A 19,879-nucleotide genomic window follows, 5' to 3' on the forward strand; every position below is an offset into this window, starting at 1 on the left:
GGGCTTCCTTTCCGGTCAGTCAGATGTGAGCAGAGTCACCGACAGGCCCTCTTCCCTTCCAGTGGCTCAGTGAGGAGCAGGTCATCCAGAGGCTCGTGGAGCTGGTCCACCCGAGTCAGGACGAAGACGTGAGTGGGGGCTGACGGGGGCGGCGTGCCCTGCATTGCTGTCCTCAGATGAGGACCAGTGAGACACCACTCTTCCTTTAGTTGAGCACTGACTTCTAGACTTTTATTTTTACTAAAAAGTAATGCATGCATATTATAAAAAACAGTTCAGACGGAATTGTGTTAGTTTTCTGTGGCTGAGTCACAGATTACCCCACAGCTGAGTTGCCTGTAGCAGTAAGCTTTTTATGTTAGTTTTTATGGCTCAGGGATCGGGCCCTCTGCCCAGGCTTTCACAAGACTGGTCACCCTGGCTGCCCGGGAAGGGCCTGCCCCCAGGGTCACAGTCACCGGGCAGGACTGCGTCCCATGAGGGCTGCTGGCTAAGGCCGGCCTCAGCTCCACACCCTGGGGCCTCGGCTTCTCACGGAGCAAGCGCCCCTCTCACTGGCTGCGTTCTGCTCCCGTGAGTGGCTGGTTCCAGCCTGTACTCACCCGCAAGGAGGCAGCTCCGGAGGAGACCCCCTGTGGCAGAAGCGTGCAGGGTGGCTGCGGTGTCACTGTGGAGAGTGTGAGGTATGTCCCGATAGGCCTGTCTCCACAGGTGCCAAAACTGAACACGCCTGCTCTCCTCCGCACTTTTGAGAACGGGGTGCTGACTCCTGTCTGAGCCTTTGCTGCTGTCAGTCCCGCCGGCCCACAGGGCTGGCCAGGTGGCTGGGGGTCTGTGCTCCGGGTGGGGAGGAGGGTGCGCTGCAAGCTGACTAGTTCCTTCCCAGCCTGGAGGCCAATTTGGATGCTTTCATTGTTCCCTAAAATAGTCACCAGCACTTCCTTCAGCCCGGTGTCCCGTGGGGCTGCTTCCTGCTTAGTTGCCCCTGCAAGGAGACAGGGGCTGAGTTTCTCCCTAAGTCATATTCATCTGCCCCACAGAATAACCCCCACATTGATGGCAAATGCTTGGAATAAGAGATTCTAAGTTTTCATGGGGTTAATGCTTCCCTAGAAAAATCTTTTGTTTTCTCTGTAACAACTCTCGTGTCATTAGCTCACAGGACTCATTCTGGATATTAGAGCTACTTGTCAGTTTAAAGACAACCTCAGTAATGTGGGCACACACGTAGTGTAGCTCAGAAATGGGTCTGAGGGACAGAGCAGTATCTGGCATATTTGACCATTGAGGCCCCCTTTGAACTCTGGGGGACAGAGCAGTGGCTAAAACGTGTGGCCAGATCTGCACCCTGACAGTGAAAGGCTGACCAGGCGTCTCTGAAATGAAGCAGCCTGGAGCGAGTCCAGCATCTCAGGGGACTGAGCCATGGGAATCGCTCTGACTGTGCAGCCTTGGCTGTGTGGACGCTTGTCCGTGGCCCTGAGGGGAGCTGTGTGTCTCCCTGTCTTTTCAGAGGCAGTCCAATGCTTCCCAGACGCTCTGTGACATCATCAGGCTGGGCAGAGAGCAGGGCAGCCAGCTGCACGAGGCTCCAGAGCCAGACCCCCTCCTCACAGCACTGGAGTCGTGAGTGGTGGGCGCGTGCTGGCGGGCCTGGGGTGGGGCGGCCTCCAAGCCCGCTCCAGGCTCCCACAGGCACTGCCGCCTTCGCTGGTTGTTTGTAATGAGCTGGCTGTGAAGGGCTTGTCCTCATCCAGTCACCTGGATGGGCCCCTTCTCACAGGAGGGGTCTCCGGGGGCCTCCTAGCAGGTGCGGAGAGTGCAGGCCAGCCAGGGCAGGGGCGTCCTGAGAGCCTGGGTGCCTGGGCCGAGCCCTGAGCAGAACCCCTCTGGGGTGCAAGGCGTTGCCCCGCCATGGGTAGGCCCTGCCCTTTCCAACCTGGTCTGTGCGTCTGCACCAGGAGGTGGTGACCCCATGTGTCCGACAGGCAGGACTGCGTGGAGCAGCTGCTGAAGAACATGTTCGATGGAGACCACACTGAGCTCTGCCTTGTCAGCGGGACGCAGGTGCTGCTCGCCTTGCTGGAGACCCGGCGGGCCGGGTGAGTCTCCCGAGAGGGAGTATGCCACCCGGAGCAGGGGTGACACTTCAGGGACCTGGGGCCCAGAGGGGCGGTCCATCTGGGCACGCCATGTCTTCTGATCACTTCCTGATTTTTCAAGTGACCACACAGATAGACTCTCCTTGTTGGAAAGGTGAACTTCACGGCTGTGGCCCTGTTCCCTTTGACCTTCATGGTCAACCTGGTTCCCACCTCAGCCCAAAGGCACTGCTGTCGCCAGTTTGGAAAGCGTTTGGACTTGTCTGTGGAGCACACACGGTCAGCTGGCTTCCCCAAGGACTGTCCCAATGAGTCAGCGCCCACAGCACCCTTGTAGGCTGTGCGTGTGTCGTATGGAGGGTGTGTGGCGTGTGCGCTGTCTGCTCTGTTCGCTGTGCTGTGTCACCACCCAGCACGCTCCCCGGGCGGTTGCAGTCCCCGTGTCCGTGTCTGGGGGGAACTTCACTGTGGCCCCCAGTGCTCACAGCCTGCACTTTTTTTAAAAGAAAGGAAAAAAAAAAACGACGGGAAATTGAGTCAGTCTCAGTGGTGACATTATTAGCAGTCTCTCTCTCTCTCTGGTGCCCAATTCATATTTATTAGTTTATTACCTAAAAATGGACTTCTGAGGTTAGTGTCATTTCCCCATCAGACGCCAGGATACTGCTTTTCATCTCCACGAGCCCAGGGCGCCTGGCCCCTCCCCAGGGCCCTGCCCAGCCTGGGACAGCATGAAAATGAGGAAACAGAGAGGAGCCAGCTGATTTTCTTTGCTTTTTAAAAATCTTTTTATGTATTTAAACATATTTTTCTACAGTGATTGTGTATTACTTTTATATTTGGCGAAGTGTTTCAATAAAAATCTCAGAAAAATTAGCTGGATAAAGCCATGGGGACAATGTGGGCTGGTTCTGTCTCTGTCACTGAGGAGTGGGGAGGCAGGAAGCGGAACCAGTTCCAGTGAATGTGACGTCCATAGCTGCTGGGCTGGCCCCCGGGCATGGCCCCCGTACGATCAGGGGCCTCCCTGGAGACGTGAGTGGACACATTTGTGGGCGTCCCCGTGTCTCCACCTGCCTTCTCGTCCACAGGACCGAGGGCTTGGTGGACGCTTGCTCTCAGGGACTGGACAGGCCGTGCACCGTCAGCAGCGGCGTCCTGCATGGCATTGAGCCGCGGCTGAAGGACTTCCACCAGCTTCTGCTCAGCCCGCCAAAGGTAGGTGACTTTGAGCAGAGGCTGGGGCTGTGGAGACGATGTGGGCTGGGTCACTTGTAAGCGGAGGACTCCACACATCATCCAGCCAGGGTGGGTGCACTCAGACGCTGCTGTCCCCAGACCCCAACTGAGAACCATAGACAGGTGCCAGAGGCATGTTTCAGACCCCATGTGCCGTGTCCATCTCGTCTTAGGTGAGGCCTGGGACTTGGACGTTTTGCTGCCCCCCAGATGGCTCCTGCATTCTGAAATGGGGAGTTGTCTGAGGACCCGAGTTCATTGTAGGCCTGGCCTGTGAGCTGGGGACACCTAGCCTAGGTTCAGGGATCCTGGGAGAGACCCTTTGTTCAGCTGGGCAGCTCTGGGCAGTGAGTGGTGATGTTGAGGATAACTCACTCCTCCACCACCTCAGTCCCTCTGAGCAGCCTAGGGTGCCCGCCCCTCTCAGCTGGTGGCCCCTTCCCTCCCCTCTAGTGCTTCTCCTTGGTATGCACCACGGTCTGCCGTGCTGTTTATCATGTTTACCAGCTTGCTTCTGGTCTGCCCCCCACTGGAAAGGAAGCTTCATGAAGGCAGGGATTCTGGAACATTCTGTTAATGAAAAGGTGGACGCGCTGAGTTGCATGTGCGGTTCCCCCCGTCCTACAGGCCAGCTTTGTCATCAGTCTCCTCTGAGTGTGTCAGCTCAGTATCTTGAGACTGTGTCCCCGAGAGCGCTGCCCCATGTTGGTTGCATCTTGTATGCCGAGGCCACCTCCCTTGGGCTGGCCACCTGAGACCAGGGTGCCCTGGACTCCCGGGAGCAGAGGTCCAGCCTTGGTCACTCTTTTGTGAGCCCCGAGGGGAGCGGTGGGGTTTTTAACCCTGCTGCCCCTCATTTCCTCCTGCAGGCAGCGCTGCCTTGAGGACCCCCTCCAGCTGGGCCACGTCATGCAGCTGCAGCCCTGGCCCTTTGACACTTGGCACCTGAGCTAAGAGAAGCCCACGGTGGTCACAAGGCTCCAACTGGGCGGGGCTTCTGTGTTTGCAGAAAAAAGCGATCCTGACCACCATCGGCGTGCTGGAGGAGCCCCTGGGCAGCGCCCGTCTGCACAGCGCCCGCCTCGTGGCTGCACTGCTGCACACGAACACGCCCAGCATCAACCAGGAGCTCTGCCGGCTCAACACCATGGGCTTACTGCTGGTGAGCGGCACCGCTGCCCCCGTGCCTGCCCGTGCATCCTGCGTGGGCTGCAGCGGGGTGGGGGGCAGGCAGCTGGACCTCAGCCCCTGGGCAAGGGGCTGCCTAAAAGGGGACCCTGGTTTGGTCCTGGACCGGGCACAATCCCTGCAGAGAGACTGTCTCCTGCCCCCAAGGCTTGACGTGAGAGCCCAGGGCTGATTCCCCCGTTTGAGGGGATGGAGCCCATCTCCTTTCTGATTCCTGCCTTGAGAGAGAACTCTGTAGCTCTTCAGCACAGAACAGCCCAGGAGAGCAGCTCCTCAAGCGCACAGCACGGCAACGCCGGCGGGCTGCCCCCGCGGGGCCTCGCCTGAAGTGTCCTCAGTGCAGATCCATCCTCAGGGTTCTCCTCGGCCTTGCCCTTGGGTCTCTGCTCCCAGGAAGCTGAAATCACTTTACATTTAAATCTCAGTCCCTGAAGGAGCCAGCCTTGGAGCTGGGCCTTAGGTGCTGATGCCGCGGGAGCCCTCCCAGCACTGGGGAGGCGGCGGGGCTCAGCTCTTGACTGCAGAACCACGTGTGGGTCAGAGGGCCATCATAAGACTCCATTTCCCGTCCTCTCCGCAAAGAAAGTTTTCTCTCTCCCACTCCCCCTTTTCACTCTTATTTTACTGTGGCAAAATATGCGCAGCGTAAAGGTTAACGTTTTAATAACCTTGAAGCGAGCAGTTCAGCGGCGTTAAGTGCGTTCGTTGTTGTGCAGCCACCGCCACGATCCATTTCCGGGACTTTCTCGTCTTCCCAAGCTCTTTTAAACACACTTCCCATGCCCCGCCCCCGGCCCCCGGCCTTCTGTTTTCCGTCTCTGAATTTGACTCCTCCGAGTGCCTGTGTTGGTGGGCTCATACAGTGTGTATTCTCTTTTGTCTGGCTTATTTCGCTGAGCGTCGTATCCTCCAGGTTCATCGGTGGCGTAGCGCCCGCTGTACTTCCCTTCCTTTTGAGGCTGAATGGGATTTCGCTGTGTGGATATAGTACACTGTGTTTATCCATTCATGCGTTGATGGACACTCCGGTTGCTTCTGCATTTTGGCTGTTTTCACTAATGCGTCTATAAACATGGATGCGCAAACGTGTGCTAGAGCCCCGGCTTTCACTTGTTCTGAGTATATACCTAGAGGTGAGATTGATGGGTCAGGTAGTAGTTCTGTGTTCAACTCTTTGAGGTGCCCACAAACTGTTGTCCATGGTTGGTACCCTGTTTCACATTCTTACCAGCAGTCTATGAGGGTTCCAGCTTTTCCACTTTCCTCCAACTACAGTTTCCATTTTTTTTTGATAATACCATCTTAATGGGTGTGAGGTGGTATCTCATTGTGTCTTGACTTGTGTTTGCCTGATGATTAGTGATGTTGAGCACCTTTTCCTGGGCTTTGTACATCGTCTTTGGAGAACTGTCTGTTCCAGTCTTTTGCCCTTTTTGAATTGGGTGTGTTTAATTTTGGTTGTTGAATTGAAGGAATTCTTTATATATTCTAGATGTTAAACTCTTAGATATTTGATGTGCAAACATTTCCTTCCATTCTGTGAGTTATCTTTTTATTGTCTTCATAGTGTTCTTTGATACACAAAAGTTTTAAATTTTGATAAAGTCCAAGTTATCTATTTTTTTCTTTTATTGCTTGTACATTTGATTCCATACCCAAGAAATCATTGCCAAATCCACTGTTATGAAGCTTTCCTGTTTTCTTCTATGAGTTTTATAGTTTTACGTCTACCAAGTCTTTGATCCATTTTGGGTTCATATATAAATGTAGTGTAAGGTAAGGGTCCAGCTTCATTCTTTTGCATGTGGATGTCCAATTTTCACAGCACAATTTGTCTTCTTTTGTTTTTTATATAAGTTTCACGTGTACATTCTATTTCTACTTCTGTATACCCTACAGTCAACTACTGGAAATTTAGTTTACGTCCATCACCATGCGGCTGATCTCCTTTACCCGTTTCATCCTCCCCCCACCACCCCACCACCCCTTACCACTGGTCGTCACTACTCTGTTCTCTGTATCTGCGTATTTGTTTTTGTTTGGTTTCTTTATTTAGTTTGTTTTATATTCCACATATGAACGAAATCATACAATATTTGTCTTTCTGACTTATTTCACTTAGCATAACACCCCCAAGGTCTATCCATGTTGTTGCAAATGGCAAGATTTCATTCTTTTTTATGGCTGAGTAATATTCCATTGTGTGTATATACCACATCAGCTTTATCCAGTCATCTGTTGATGGGCACTTAGGTTGTTTCCACGTCTTGTTTATTGTAGATAATGCTGCAGTGAACATGGGGTTGGGGCATATATCTTTTCAAGTTAGTATTTTCGTGCTCTTTGGAGAAGTACTCAGGAGTAGAATTGTTGGATAACGTGGTAGTACTATTCTTAATTTTTTGAGGAACCTCCATTCTGTCCTTCACAGTGGCTGCACCAATTTACATTCCCACCAACAGTGTAGCAGGGTTCCCTTTTCTCTACCTCCTCACCAACATTTATTATTTCTTTCAGCACCGTTTGTTGAAAGGACTTTCTTTTCCCATTGAGTGGTCTTGGCATCCTTGTTGAAAATAAATGGACCATATGTGTGAGGATCTATTTCTGGACTCTGTTCAGTTCTGTTGGTCTGTATGTGTGTCCTTATTGCTAGTACCACGGTCTTTTGATTACTATAGCTTTCTTTGTTGGAAGTTTCACAATTGGGAAGTGTGAGTCCTCCAACTTTGTTCTTTTTCAGAATTGTTTTGGCTTTTGGGATCCCTTAACATTCCAAATGAATTTTAGGATGAGGTTTTCTGTTTCTACAAAAAAAAAAAAAAAAAAGAGGCGTTGGAATTTTGATAGAGATTATATTAACTCTTGTAGGTCCTTTTGAGTAATATTGTCATCTTAACAAAATGAAGTCTTCTAGTTCATGAACACAGATGTCTTTCCATTTATTTAGGTTTTCTTTAATTTCTTTCAGCAATATTTTATAGTTTTCAGTGTATAAGTGTTTATAAGTCTTTCATTTTTTAGGTTTAATTTATTCCTAAGTATTTTATTCTTCTGGATGGTCTGCAAACGGAATTTTTTTCTTGTTTTTTGGATTGTTTATTGTTACTGTGTAGAAATGCCACTGTTCTTTTTTGTTTTGTTTTGGGGGGAGGCAATTAGGTTTATTTACTTATCTTTTTAATGGAGGTACTAGGGATTGAACCCAGGACCTTGTGCATGCTAAGCATGTGCTCTGCCACTGAGCTGCTCTGCCCTCCACCTGCAACTGATTCTTGTGTGTTGATTTTGTATCCTGGGACTTTGCTGAAATTATTTATTAGCTCTGACAGTTTATGTGGAATCTGTAGAATTTTCTGCATATAAGACATTGTCATCTGTGAAAAGAGATAATTTTACTTCTGCCTTTTATTTCTTTTTATTGCTTGATTGCTCTGGCTGGAACTTGCAGTGCAGTGTTGGCGGGCAGTGGCGAAAGGGGCGTCCGTGCCTTCTTCCTGATCTCACCTTCGAGTGTGGTGTTTGCTGTGGGCTTGTCACAGATGCCCTTTGTCATGTTGGGGAAGTTTCCTTTGCTCCTAATTTATTAAGTGTTTTTATCAAGAAAATTTGTTGAATTTTGCTGAATGCTAAATGCTTTTTCACAATCAGTTGAGATGATTTTGTGGGTTTTGTTCTTCACTTTTTTAATGTGGTATATTACATTGATTGATTTTCGTATGTCAGTCCATCGTTGCACTCCGGGAATATAAATCCCGCTTGGTCATGGTGTATAATCCTTTTCATATGCTGCTGAATATGGTTTGTTATTTTTTTAAGTTATTTGAGGGGGGTAATTAGTTTTATCTGTTTGTTTAATGGAGGTACTAGGGATTGAACCCAGGACCTCTTGCACACTAGGTACACCCTCTACCACTAAGCTATACCCTTCCCCACCTCCTCCCCACCCTGGCTTCTTAGTATCTTGTGGAGGATTTTTACATTAGTGTTTGTGAAGGGATATTGGTCTGTAGTTTTCTGCTCTTGTGATGTCTGCGGTATCAGGGCCATACTGGCCTCATGGAACGAATTAGGTGTGAGGTGCTCCCTCCTCTCTCAAGTTTTTGGGAGAGTTTGAGAAGGACTGATGTTATTAATTCTTCTTCAAATGTTTGGCAGAATTCACCAGTGAAGCCCTGTAGTCTGGGCTTGTCTTTGTCGGGAGGTGGGTCTTACTTTGTGTTGAAGAGAAGGCAGCGTGGCAAAGGCCCCTCCCAGGTCACCCGAGGTCACACAGACAGAGACAGTGAAGCTGAGATTGCGCCTGTCTTTCTGTGGAGGAGGAGGACTGCGTGGAGCTGAGGGCCTCCTTCCGTCAGCAGCCCCCAGCTTCCTGGTGTGCAAGGAGGGCTCACGCGCGTACACTGCACCCACCCTGTCTCCCCTGCACACCCCTTCCCCTTCCACATGGGCAGCAGATGGTCTGGGTGTGAGGTGGCTATGTCACCACTCCCAGCTGGCGTCGCACTGCCGTCTTCACAGGCGGGTGTGTGTGGTGGGGTGCGGCTCCCCACTCAGCCTGCTCTGCGACTTCAGCCTGGAGCTTGGGTTTGGGCCCCTCTGGGAAGTGTCTCGACGCGCACCTCCTGATTTCACGACTCCACTGGATAGAGTCCCAGGGGCTGGAGAATTTCACACTCCCAGGAGCTTGTGGGTCAAAGATAGTCATAAAGGAAGAATGATTAAAGTACTGTGTAGCAACATGTGTCGATGGTGGATTTTACAGGGGAATGCGCAGCCTTAAAAAGACACGCTGGGAAAGGAGAGGCTGAGGGCTCATGGGTTAAGCTTCCAATTTAAGGACAAAAGCATAAACCCACAGGAAGTGGTCAGATAAGAGCAAAGATGAGACAGAAACAAAGCCCCCGGCTGGATGGAGGTGGAAGGCATGTGGCTCTTTGCAGAAGTTTCTAAGGGCACCGGGTCTGGATGGTCAGGAGATAGTGGAAACGGTGCTCCCGCTTCAGGAGACCAGCCTGAGGGCTTCCCTCCGCCCCCAGGACCTGTTCTTTAAGTACACCTGGAATAACTTCTTGCACCTCCAAGTGGAACTGTGCATAGCTGCGATCCTGTCCCACGCTGCCTGGAAGGACAGGGCCGAGGCCAGTGGACCTGAGGGCAGGCTGGAGCCTCCACCCCTCAGCGGGGACCCAGAGACCCCCCAGCCTGCTGCCAGCTGCCCCGAGAACACGATGGTGACCCATGTAAGTCCAGCTAGTGTCCGTGCATCCTGTGCGTCACCGTGTGCTGAGTCCCCCCAGACCGTGTGGCGGTACCGTTGATGTGGGCCGTTGTGGCCAGCACGGCCCTGGCCCTTGTGTGTTTTCTCCTCTGACCCTCATGTGACTTGGGGGTGCTGCTCCCCTTTCTCACCGAGACCAGAAGTCACAAGGAAAGTTCCATGTCTGCCCAGGCCCCCAGAGCTAGTGGAGCAGAGGGCCGGGGGTGGGGGTGAGCAGCCCCACCGTCAGGAAGGTGCTCAGGAGACAGCACGAACGTGTCGCTTCTCACGGGAAGACTTTCTGGGACTGTGAACCTCATGGATCCTCTGCGTGACACTCCTTTTTCCTCCTGGGCACGTCCTTTCGCCTGAGCGCACTCTGGACGCTCACCCTGGGGCCGCCTGCACGCCGCCGTGTGCTCATGGGCCTTCCCCAGGGCTGTGGGCAAGAGCACACCTGCGCCCTTGGGGACTGTGTCCCCAGTGGGGAGGGAGCAGGTACGTGGGAGGGTGGAGCACGTGGCACAGACCATCCCCCAGCTGGAGAGCCCCTGTGAACAGAGGAGGTCGTGGGGGTTGGCCCTGCCCCTCACCGGGCTGGCTTTGAGGCTCAGACAAGAGGGCTTGGAGGGGGTCCTGAAGGGCTGCTCCTGCCTGCCTTGGCCCGTGTTGCTGGGCATCTACGGGCCTGAGCTGGTCGATGGCCTACGGGGTGAATAGCCGGGGTGGGCGGTTTCAGTGCTGAGAGCCACATGGCGGAGGGAGGGGGCAGGGGCCATTCAGGCCAGGGAGGGATCCCCACCCAGATGATGAGGCCACAGGTGTGTGAGTGGTGGGGGGGGGTGCGATTTGGATCCCAGAACAAACATCCCAGGTGCCTGGAGCCACCTGTGTGAGGGCCTGGGAGCAAGTGAGCACAGGGCCCTGGCCTTCCTGCTGGGCAGAGGAGGTGGGAGAGCTGCCAGAGCAGGGTGGGAAGCTAGGGGAGGCTGGAGGAGGCCGAAGAGGGACTGTCCTGTTTCGACCCTGGTCTTGACGGGGAAGGCCCTTAGCAGTGCCTGCCGGGTGTCTGGTGGGGACGGCAGGGCTGGGCTGTCGTGCTGTCACTGCCCACGGGGGACTTGGGGCTGGTGTGTCTCATTGCTGCCTGCTAAGCCCACTTGGCCCAGGGGCAGTGGAAGGGGGTGTGCACCCCTGCTGGCCTGACTGGTGTTGCCTGTCTCCCAGCTGTTCCAGAAGTGTTGTCTGGTCCAGAGGATCCTGGAGGCCTGGGAAGCCAACGACCACACACAGTGAGAACCCCTGGGGCTTGGGTGGGGCTCTGGGGCTCTGAGGAAGGTTTGTTTGCATGGAAGGGTCCTGCTGCTCATGGCCTCCTGCCCCAGCCCCTGGCTCCCTGAGCCCCTCCCCCTCTCCTCTGCTGTCCTTTGGCAGAGACCCCATCCTATGTCCCAGTGTGTCCCGAATCTCCTCATCTCCCCATCCCAGCCTCCGGCCACTTCTCTCACTGAACTCCCGAGTCCTTGAAAGAGTGCTCTAGGCCACTTCTGCTTTCTTCCTGCCCCACTGGCCTTCTGATGCCTGGGCAGCTAGGGTTGTTCTGAAACTAGCAGGTGGTGTCACCCCTGCTTGAAAGTCTCAAATGCCTAGATCCCAGGTGTGCCGCAGGGTCCAGGGTTGGCAGCCCCAGCCCACTGTGGTCCCGCTCTGCCTGGCCAAGGGCTGCTCTTGGGGGCTCCCAACCTCACCTACCTCCCCACACGTCCCACAGTCACTGAGCCACAACGAGCAGGGTGGGGCCACCCGGCCTCCCCCTCGGCCCTGGTCTGTGCGATACCCAAGGGGCTGGTGCCGAGCCTGCTCGTGTACGTGTTGCATGTTGGTGCACGCGTGTGTGGCAGTGTCAGGGAAGAGGTCCGTGAGCCACGGTAGACTGTGGGCAGGCTTATGAGCCTGGACGCCTCCAGGCCTCAGCCCTGGCCAGCTGCTCCCAGGTCTCCCCCTCATCCCAGCTTTACCTGTGGACCAGGTCGTCGCGGTCCCTCCTCCCTGCCTCTGCCAGGCTGGCCACCTACTCAGGACCGCCTTCGCTCCCTCTTCTGGGTGTGGCCAGGCTCTCGGGAGGGAGGTGGGAAACAAGCCCCGTGAGTGCTGGGGTTCAGGGGCGGCCGCTCTGAATGTGTCAGAATCTGGCGTCTTTCCTGACGTGCTGGGGAGTTTAAGACTTGCTCTTCTGTTGGGTCATGTGTGGGACGAGTGAGAAGTTGAGGGCAGAGCCATGTGTTCATGGCCACATGGGACACAGGTGGACAGAGGGCAGGATGTGTGCTTCTGCCGGCTGCTGGGTCCCGCGTTGCTCTCAGTCCTCACCAGGAACTGGGACACTCAGGGTCAGCACTCGCAGCACTGACAGGCCCGCTGGCCTGGGCTCAGCCCCGGCCACGCCCGTTCTCTGGTCCATCCATGCAGGGGTGGGAGCGGCGCCTGCCCGTTTGCACTTCTCAGTAGTGAGATTAGAGTGACATTGGCATCTAGTAGGCGCTCTCCAAAAATAAGTGTCCCGGAGGCCAGGCCGTGGTGCGGAAGCTGGTTGGAAGGTGGTCCTGGGCGAGGCCTGCCCTGAAGTGCGGTTGTCCCTCAGGGCAGCAGGCGGCATGAGGCGTGGGAACATGGGCCACCTCACCCGGATTGCCAACGCAGTGGTACAGAACCTGGAGCGGGGCCCCATGCAGACCCCTGTCAGCGAGGTCATCCAAGGTGAGTGCCTCTGGGTGGCAGGAGCCCTGTTCCAGATGTTGCTGCCAGAGGCTGTCCTGCCCCTGCCTCCTGCTCTCTGCCCTCCGGCCCCTCAGCTGGCAGTGACTGCACTGGAACCGAGACAAGAGGGCTCCCCTTCCCGCCTGGGCTCTCCTGTCGGGTGAGCCTGGCGCCTGGGCGTCAGTTCTGAGGGGCAGATGTCTGGAGCCCCTGCCACAGTCATGGCTCTGGTTCCCCTGCATCCCGCACCACCTGCGTCTGCCCGCACGCCTGCTGCTGCCCCAGCGTCCAGCTCTTCTCTGCACTCGGGGCTTGGCCTGGGTGCAGGGCCTTTGTCTTTAAGAGCAGCCGAGGGGCCTGGACAGAGGCAGCCTGTCCTGGCCAGGCCTCCTCTGCCCCCCAGACTTCCTCTCATCACGACCCGCCAGTCCCCCTCCCCCCCAGATCTGGGGGCTGCCACCTGTACCCCTTCCTAGCCCTCACATATCCTGGGCACATGGTCTGCAGCCCCCAGGCATCTGGCTTCCTGGGCTGAGCCGGGGAGGGCTCCAGGGGGTCTCAGTTCAGACAGATGGTGGGCAGCTTAGAGGGGCCTCGCTGGGGAGGACGCCTGGCCAGCCTGTACAGGGTGTGCTGGGTGCCAAGAGGGACAGATAATCGGGGCAACCAGGAGGGCCTGAGGGTGACATACAGTGGGCCCCAAGGGCATGGCGGGTGGTCACACTAGCTTCACAGCCATGATGGTTTGCCCCCGGTCCCATGTGGGGGGCCTGAGGACAGGGCTGCCCAGGGTGAGATGGATGCCAGAAAGTGCGCAAAGGATTGAGCAGGCCCATGGTGGGTGTGAGCGACGGGCTCAGCGTGCCTTCTAGGGGAGGCGTGGGAGGTGCTGGGTCTGTCCCCGTCCTGGGGCTGAGGTGGGCGTGGCCGCAGCAGCTCTTTTCCCCCGTGGCCCCTGGGGCAGCTGTCAGGCTGTGGGGCCAGGATGAGCTGCCGCTTCCGTCCCAGGGCTTAGCTGGCTGCCTTTTCTGCAGGGCTCCCTGAAGACTGCCGTGGGCGGTGGGAGAGCTTCGTGGAGGAGACACTGACGGAGGCCAACCGCAGGAACGCGGTGGACCTGGTGAGCAGCCTGGGTGGCGCTGACCGGTGCTGCGGCCTCAGGCCCTGGGCCTGTCAAGGGTGCGGCCCCTGCAGCCCTCTGAGCAGGGCAGTATCAGCCTTTTGGTTCTTCCCTGGCCTGTGCTCCTGGGGCTCCGGTGTGCCCTGCACAGGGAGGGCAGGTCGGCTGCGGCCCTGGGTCCACCCGTCTGGCTGTTGCAGGTCAGCACCCACCACCTTCACCCCTCCAGCGAGGATGAGGACATGGAGGGCGTTTTCCCCAGCGAGCTGTCCCTTCAGCAGGTGCGTGTGGCCAGGCCCTGCGCCCCTGCAGCCAGGCCCCCACCGCCATACTCTGGGCAGCGCTTAGGCCTTGAGGGTGTCCCGCTCCCTGGAGTGTCACCAGACGGCCTCAGCAGGACAAGGGAGAGGCGAGCACTGATCCCCGCACCCCTGGCCCAGCTTGTGCAGGAATTGGGGAGTTAGGGCCCCTAAAGCCGTTTTACACTGGTGAGACCTCGGGACGTGGTGGGTGAACTGAAACTTACGAGTTAGGATGAGGCCACCTGCGAGCATGCGCCCTGGGGGTCAGGGTTTGGGGGAAGCTGCTACAGCATCAGTGGCTCCCTCCCCAGGCGTTCTCTGAGTACCAGGTCCAGCAGATGACGGCCACCTTTGTGGACCAGTTTGGCTTCAGTGACGAGGAGTTTGCCGAGCAGGACGACAGCGTCAAGTGAGCCCAGCAGCACGCGCCCGCCTCCCTCACGCCGGGGCCACACTTGAACCTCCGCTGCCGCCCACTCCCCCGTCTTCAGTCCCTGCAGGACGGAGCTGCCCTCGGCTCAGTGTGACCAGCTCCCAGCCCTGTGGCTCGGCCGTCCCTGGCCTTAGAGGCCATCACACCATTTCCTTGGCTAGAAGCCAAGTGTGACCCCACTGCGCGGAGCTGCCAGGGGAGGCTGGGCTGAGTTCAGCCCCCGAGACACCCTCGGGGGAGGCAGGCTGTTGCCATGCAGACCGGGAACCCAGAGTGGCCGGGTGGAAGTTACCCCCAGGCTGCTCCATCCAGAGGTGGGAAGAGAGCCTGAGAGCCTGAGGAGGGGAGCCCTCCCCCGACCCCCACCTGCACACACTCACCTGGGCTTGGCCCAGAGCCCTGGCCTCCTCTGCCTTTGCCTCCCTCGGATCTGTCTCCCCTCCCTCCTGGTGCACAAGGGATGGGGACGAGCCCCCGTGGGGTGACGCGTGTCCCTGTTTGCCCAGTGCCCCGTTTGACAGGATTGCAGATATAAGCTTCAGTGTGGACGCTGACGAGGACAGCGTGAGTCCATGGTGCTCCTTGGGGGTGGACAGGGTGTGCGGGCCGAGGGCCGCGGGGCCATGTGCGCTCTCCTGCAGCCTGGTGCAGCTCTGTTCGAGGCCTGCTGCAGCGACCACATTCAGCCCTTTGACGAAGAGGACGACCTCTGGGAGGATGAGGAGCCGCACCATGCCGCCCGTGTGACCAGAGCCAGGTGGGCCCTGGGGCCACGCGAGCACCAGCCCTGCCTGGCCACACGTCCCGGGCGTGCGGGCAGTGCTGCTTTGGGGCCCTGCTGTGCTGACCACGCGTCTCCTCGCAGGTTTGGGGGCCCTCGTGCTTCAGAGAGCTGCTCAAAGGATGGCCTGGAGCGTGGAGTCCAAGTCGGGGAAGGGAGCCTGGGAGCAGATGGGGATGCCGTGCGGGCGGGCACCTCTTGGGCCGTTGCCCCGACGGAGGGTCCGTGTGCTGAGGGTGGCTCGAAAGGTAGATGGTGGGGCCGTGGGTGCGGGCTGAGCAGAGGAGACATGGGTGGGGACACAGGAACTGAGGATTTGGTGCCCTGGCCTGTGTGTGGCAGCAGCTGCTGTGGGCCTGACACCCTCTGGCCCCACTGCACATGGTTTCCAACAAGCTCCTGTGCCCCTGACCCTGGTGACATGGGGTTGGTGGGAAATACTTTGGCTCAGCCCTTGGTGGCCCCCTGCTCTGTCACATCACACATCGAGGCTGGTGTCCTTTAGTCTCATTGGGGAAGGTGCCCCCATCCACAGCGGGTCACGTCTGGGCTGCAGGGCTCCGAGGGTGGGTGGGGCCCACTGCTGGTCAAGGGGCCTAGACCAGTGCGTCTCCTCAACAGGAGCCACGTGGCCAGTGTTTGATGAGCCAGTGAACTCGGTGGCCTCGGTCCCAGGAGTGGCGGTGGACGTGGGTTCCAGCGTGTGGGCGGTCAGTGCCCCCAGCACCTCAGCTCCAGAGGAGAAAGGCTGGGCCAAGTTCACTGACTTCCAGCCTTTCTGCTGGTGAGGCAGGGTGGCTGGGAGGCAGCCCTGGCTGTGTGGGGGCCAGGTCTCCCTGACGTGGTCTCAGTGTCAGCCTCGTCTACAGCGCTGAGTCGGGGCCCAGATGCAGTTCTCCGGTGGACATGGGTCCTAGCGATGCCCAGGGTAGCCTGAACCAGGGCCCAGAGAGAACACGTGAGTAGAGTGGCCCCACGGGCAGGGGAGTGGCAGGAGGTGGCCAAGGCCCTGGGTCACTGTGTCTCCCTGGTGATACTGAGGTTTGCATCACATCTGGGGACTGGACTGCCCCTCAGAGCTCAGGTCTGACTGACTAGCCAAAACCTGTCTGTGTTGCCAGGCCCCCGGGTTGGCAGTGAGGGCCTTCCCGACCAGGCCAGTCTCCCCAGGCCTTGCTGCCATCCAGGTGTGGGTCGTAGGCGTGCACCGTGCTGCTTCGGGCCAGTACCGAGCCCCTGGCCCTGAGCCCCAGTCCCCCTGTCAGACTTAGAAGCCCTCCAGGATGTCAGGGTCCCATGGGGAGGGACCAGGAGTCACAGGATGAGCGGCAGTCCTCCCTGCAGGGGAACAGTCCCTCCCTGCAGTTCCCGTGAACGCGCAGACGCACAGTGGGCGCGGTGCATGCCTGTCCCCGTGTCATAGGCTGAAGTTCTTGCATGCTCCACCCTGGCCCACACAGGCTCTTCCCTGTGGCCCCTCTGTCCTCACCACATGTTGCTGGCTTTCTGTCTTGCAGTTGGCCCGGCTGTCCCCAGTGCCTGGAACGTGTATGTCACCAGGAAGGCCCCCCTCGTAGCCTCCAGCAGCCATGAGGACGAGCAGAAGGTGGCAGGTGCCTTGGAGGCTGTCGGTGTGGGTCCTGGCCACGAGGCCCCCCAGCTGCCCGTGTCAGTCCCCAGGTGAGCAGGATGGGGTGGTTGTGGGCCCCCGGCTGCACGCGGAGGTCTGGCTGTCCCCAGCACTTCGCTGACCTGGGAGCTGGCTGGCCCTCCTGCCCTGATGGCCCGTGACCCTGTGGAGGCGGGCTCGGGGAGAGAGGGATGCACCTTCATCTATCTGGAAGCCAGGGGTGTTGTTGAGACGAGCACAGGGCCTGAACCTGTCACCCTAGGGACTGGGGGCCGGGCCACCCCACGCCATGGCCTCCTTGGAGAGAGTGGCCAGGCTTTGGGTTGACAGAGTTGCCACCTCAGGATCTGGGGCTGTTGCGCTCGTGTGGTGTATGCGTAGTCCGAGACACGTGCCACCTCAGGCAGGCACCTCGGTCACGCCCGGGGTTCTGGGCCGGTAGGAAGGGGTAAGGTCTCGGGACTTGGCTTGGGGCCCTGCAGATGCTCTGACCTGGGGCGTCCTGCACCTCAGTGCCGCACGTTCCACTCCTGTGCACAGGAAGAATTTGGAGTCCACTGCTGGACAGACAGCATCTCCTGGCTGGTGGGTGGGGTGGGGGAGCCAGGGGAGTCTGTGCTGTGGAAACGGAACTGGGCAGGAGGGCTGGTGGGGACGCGAGGGAGGTAGGGCTGCAAGGAAGAAGGTGGGGCTGGGGCTCTGTAGGCCTTGGGGGAGGGACGGGGAGCAGATGGGGGTCGGTGCTGCTCCCACAAGGTCCCCAGCCCAGTGATCCTGGGGTGTCCCTCCTGATTCGGGGGCTCCATCTGTCCTGCTGGCGGGTGTCCAGCTCTGGCTCACAGCACACTCGTTCCTGGGGCCCCAGAGCACATCTGTCCTCCTGGCCCCTGTCCTGGGCTGGTGGCCGTGGGCACAGCCCAGAGGAGCAGAGGAGGCAGGGCCAAGCAGCTCAGTGACGGCAGGGCAGGGGCTGGGGTCAGGTCAGGTCACGTCGTGGCAGGGGGAGAGCGGGCCAGGCCGGGGGCTGAGTGGGACACCTGGGTTTGAGGTGCACACGTGGCTCTTTGGTGGGCTTGATCGCTTAAAGTTTAGAATCACTGACATTTTTAAAACCTTTTTCTTTTCCTGACCCCCGACCCTCCCCACAGTCCCCACCCACTGCCAGAGGCGGGTGATGTTGTTTCAGGGGTCTGTCTGCACAACGCCTGCAGCAGGGTCCTCGAGGCCTGGCTGGGCTTGTCTTCAGGGGCATCTCGGGCTCTGTCTCACTCTACTTGAGTCCTGACCGACTGGGCAGCAGGGCGCCCTGACTGCCCCTCCCGCCCCTGCCCTCACCAGTGCCCGTGGGCCCTTGCCAGGCTTGAGGTGACATCAGGAAGCAGGCACGGGGCCCATGGAAGGGAGCTGTGGGCTGTTTCTCTTCCTGGGCTGCAGCCAAGAGTGCGAGAAGACCAGAGCCTGGTGCCAGGGCCCAGTGTCCCCAGGCTGCCCTCCCCCTGCTCTCCGCGTGGAGGGGGTGGGCGACGTTCAGGGCAGACGTAGCCTGTGAGCTGTACAGGGCAGTACCCTGGGCCCGTGGGGTCTGCAGAGTAGTGGGGGTTGCTAGGATCCCTGAGGGGGCATGTTCCAGAATGGGGTGGAGGTGGGGAAGCTGCAGGAGACCAGATTGGTTGGGGCAGCCCAGGAGGGATGTGGCTGGGAAGGAGGCTCCAGGCCTTGGACAGGACGGTGGCTCTGGCGTGTTTGGACCTCAGGGTGGCAGTGCAGCCTCTGGGCCACCTTGTAGGGTGGAGCCACACTGGGGGTGGCCCAGGTAACAGGAGCCCATCTGCCACACAGGGCTGGGTGCGCCACCAGCACACCACCAGACCCTGCCCCCCCTGCGCCTGCAGAAGTGACCTCTCCCTCGGGCGTGGCTGTCCTCCCCAGGGCTGCCGTGGCGGCCACCACAGTACTAGACGACTCTGGCCCCACCCCGGCCACCCTGGCAGCCTCTCCTGTGCTGTCCCTGGCCGTCACCACAGCCCCAGCCAGCCCAGCCCTCTCCACGGTGGCCACCCTGGGTACAGTGACAAGGGACAGGTGAGCAGGTCAGGTCAGGTCAGGCCATGGGAGGGGGGTGGGCGAGGACCCTCACCCTGAGTGACTCCCACCGCCCCCCTGCAGGCAGACAGACGTGCCGCCGCCTGCAGGAGCCGCCTCTAACGGCCCCGTGTGATGATGCTGCCGGCCTCGCATCCCAGCCAAGACGACCACCTGGTTACGCAGTTTGTCTTTTTTAATTTAATTTAATTTAATTAAAAAATAAATGCTGCATTGTTAAAGCTGGCAGTTGGAACCAGTCGGACGGCCCAGCCTGCGTTTCTCCTGCCTGACCCCAAGTGGGCCACGAGGGTCTGGCCCCACGCACAGCAATAAGGCCTCAGATGTTGTGCTCTGTCTGGGGGAGCTGGGGCTGCGACCTCAGATGCCACAAGGGCCCAGGGCTGGGCCTGGCACCACCAGCTCCAAGCCTGTTTTTACTGATTTTTTTAAACAAATGCAGAAGAGCCGCATGTTTGCACTTTTTATCTGACCACAGGAGGTCTCCGAGGCTCCGGGGAAAACGCTGGTCTGGAGCTGGGCTGGCCATACTGGGTCTTAGCTGCCCAGTGGCCCTGGGAGCTGACCTTAAGTCAGGCTGCAAAATTTGACTGCCTTAAAAAAATATGCCCCTCCACGGCCTGGCAGGGTGTCCTGGCCCTCACGCCACAGTGGGCAGTGGGGCTACCCGGCAGGAGCTGGCGGTGCAGGAGAGGGTACGGGGGGGTGGGGGGCAGAGACACCCTAGCAGTGCTGGGTGGGGTAGGGCCTGCACAGTTGGAGGGGGCAGGACTGAGCTGTCCTGGAGGGGTCTGCAGGGTTATTTTATATGTTCTGATCATCTGTTGGGGCACCCAAAACCCCCAACTCCCAATAAAAGTTGTGTTATTCTTACTGACAGACCCGTGTATTGTTAAGCTGCAGGTCCTGAAGCCCGAGCGAGGCCGGCAGCGGGGTTTTCTGGTGCCCCAGGCCCCTCCTTGAG

General features: G+C 58.0%; 1 protein-coding gene across 14 annotated transcripts in view; it reads left to right on the plus strand.

Annotated features, from left to right (window-relative positions):
- The window catches only part of PPP6R2 (protein phosphatase 6 regulatory subunit 2), a 68,277-nt gene extending 48,483 nt beyond the window's left edge, over nucleotides 1-19,794 (plus strand). For 5 of the 14 annotated variants that reach the window (XM_074375852.1, XM_074375851.1, XM_045518349.2 and 2 more), the window contains 20 exons: nucleotides 63-128; nucleotides 579-683; nucleotides 1,514-1,626; nucleotides 1,989-2,102; nucleotides 3,194-3,320; nucleotides 4,351-4,503; nucleotides 9,569-9,772; nucleotides 11,017-11,081; nucleotides 12,431-12,546; nucleotides 13,581-13,666; nucleotides 13,867-13,947; nucleotides 14,280-14,377; nucleotides 14,908-14,965; nucleotides 15,043-15,158; nucleotides 15,267-15,430; nucleotides 15,804-15,966; nucleotides 16,052-16,140; nucleotides 16,700-16,862; nucleotides 18,652-18,894; nucleotides 18,979-19,794. In XM_074375852.1, coding sequence (XP_074231953.1) covers nucleotides 63-128; nucleotides 579-683; nucleotides 1,514-1,626; nucleotides 1,989-2,102; nucleotides 3,194-3,320; nucleotides 4,351-4,503; nucleotides 9,569-9,772; nucleotides 11,017-11,081; nucleotides 12,431-12,546; nucleotides 13,581-13,666; nucleotides 13,867-13,947; nucleotides 14,280-14,377; nucleotides 14,908-14,965; nucleotides 15,043-15,158; nucleotides 15,267-15,430; nucleotides 15,804-15,966; nucleotides 16,052-16,140; nucleotides 16,700-16,862; nucleotides 18,652-18,894; nucleotides 18,979-19,030 — 2,376 coding nt within the window. In that variant the 3' untranslated portion in view covers nucleotides 19,031-19,794. Of the gene's footprint in view, nucleotides 1-62; nucleotides 129-578; nucleotides 684-1,513; nucleotides 1,627-1,988; nucleotides 2,103-3,193; nucleotides 3,321-4,350; nucleotides 4,504-9,568; nucleotides 9,773-11,016; nucleotides 11,082-12,430; nucleotides 12,547-13,580; nucleotides 13,667-13,866; nucleotides 13,948-14,279; nucleotides 14,378-14,907; nucleotides 14,966-15,042; nucleotides 15,159-15,266; nucleotides 15,431-15,803; nucleotides 15,967-16,051; nucleotides 16,141-16,699; nucleotides 16,863-18,651; nucleotides 18,903-18,978 lie in introns of all 14 variants that reach the window. The other 9 variants (XM_074375853.1, XM_045518341.2, XM_074375855.1 and 6 more) reach the window with 7 other exon arrangements.
- Nucleotides 19,795-19,879: the final 85 nt, after the last annotated feature.

Source organism: Camelus bactrianus, chromosome 12, assembly GCF_048773025.1.
Source record: "Camelus bactrianus isolate YW-2024 breed Bactrian camel chromosome 12, ASM4877302v1, whole genome shotgun sequence".
Classification (NCBI taxonomy): Eukaryota; Metazoa; Chordata; class Mammalia; order Artiodactyla; family Camelidae; genus Camelus; species Camelus bactrianus.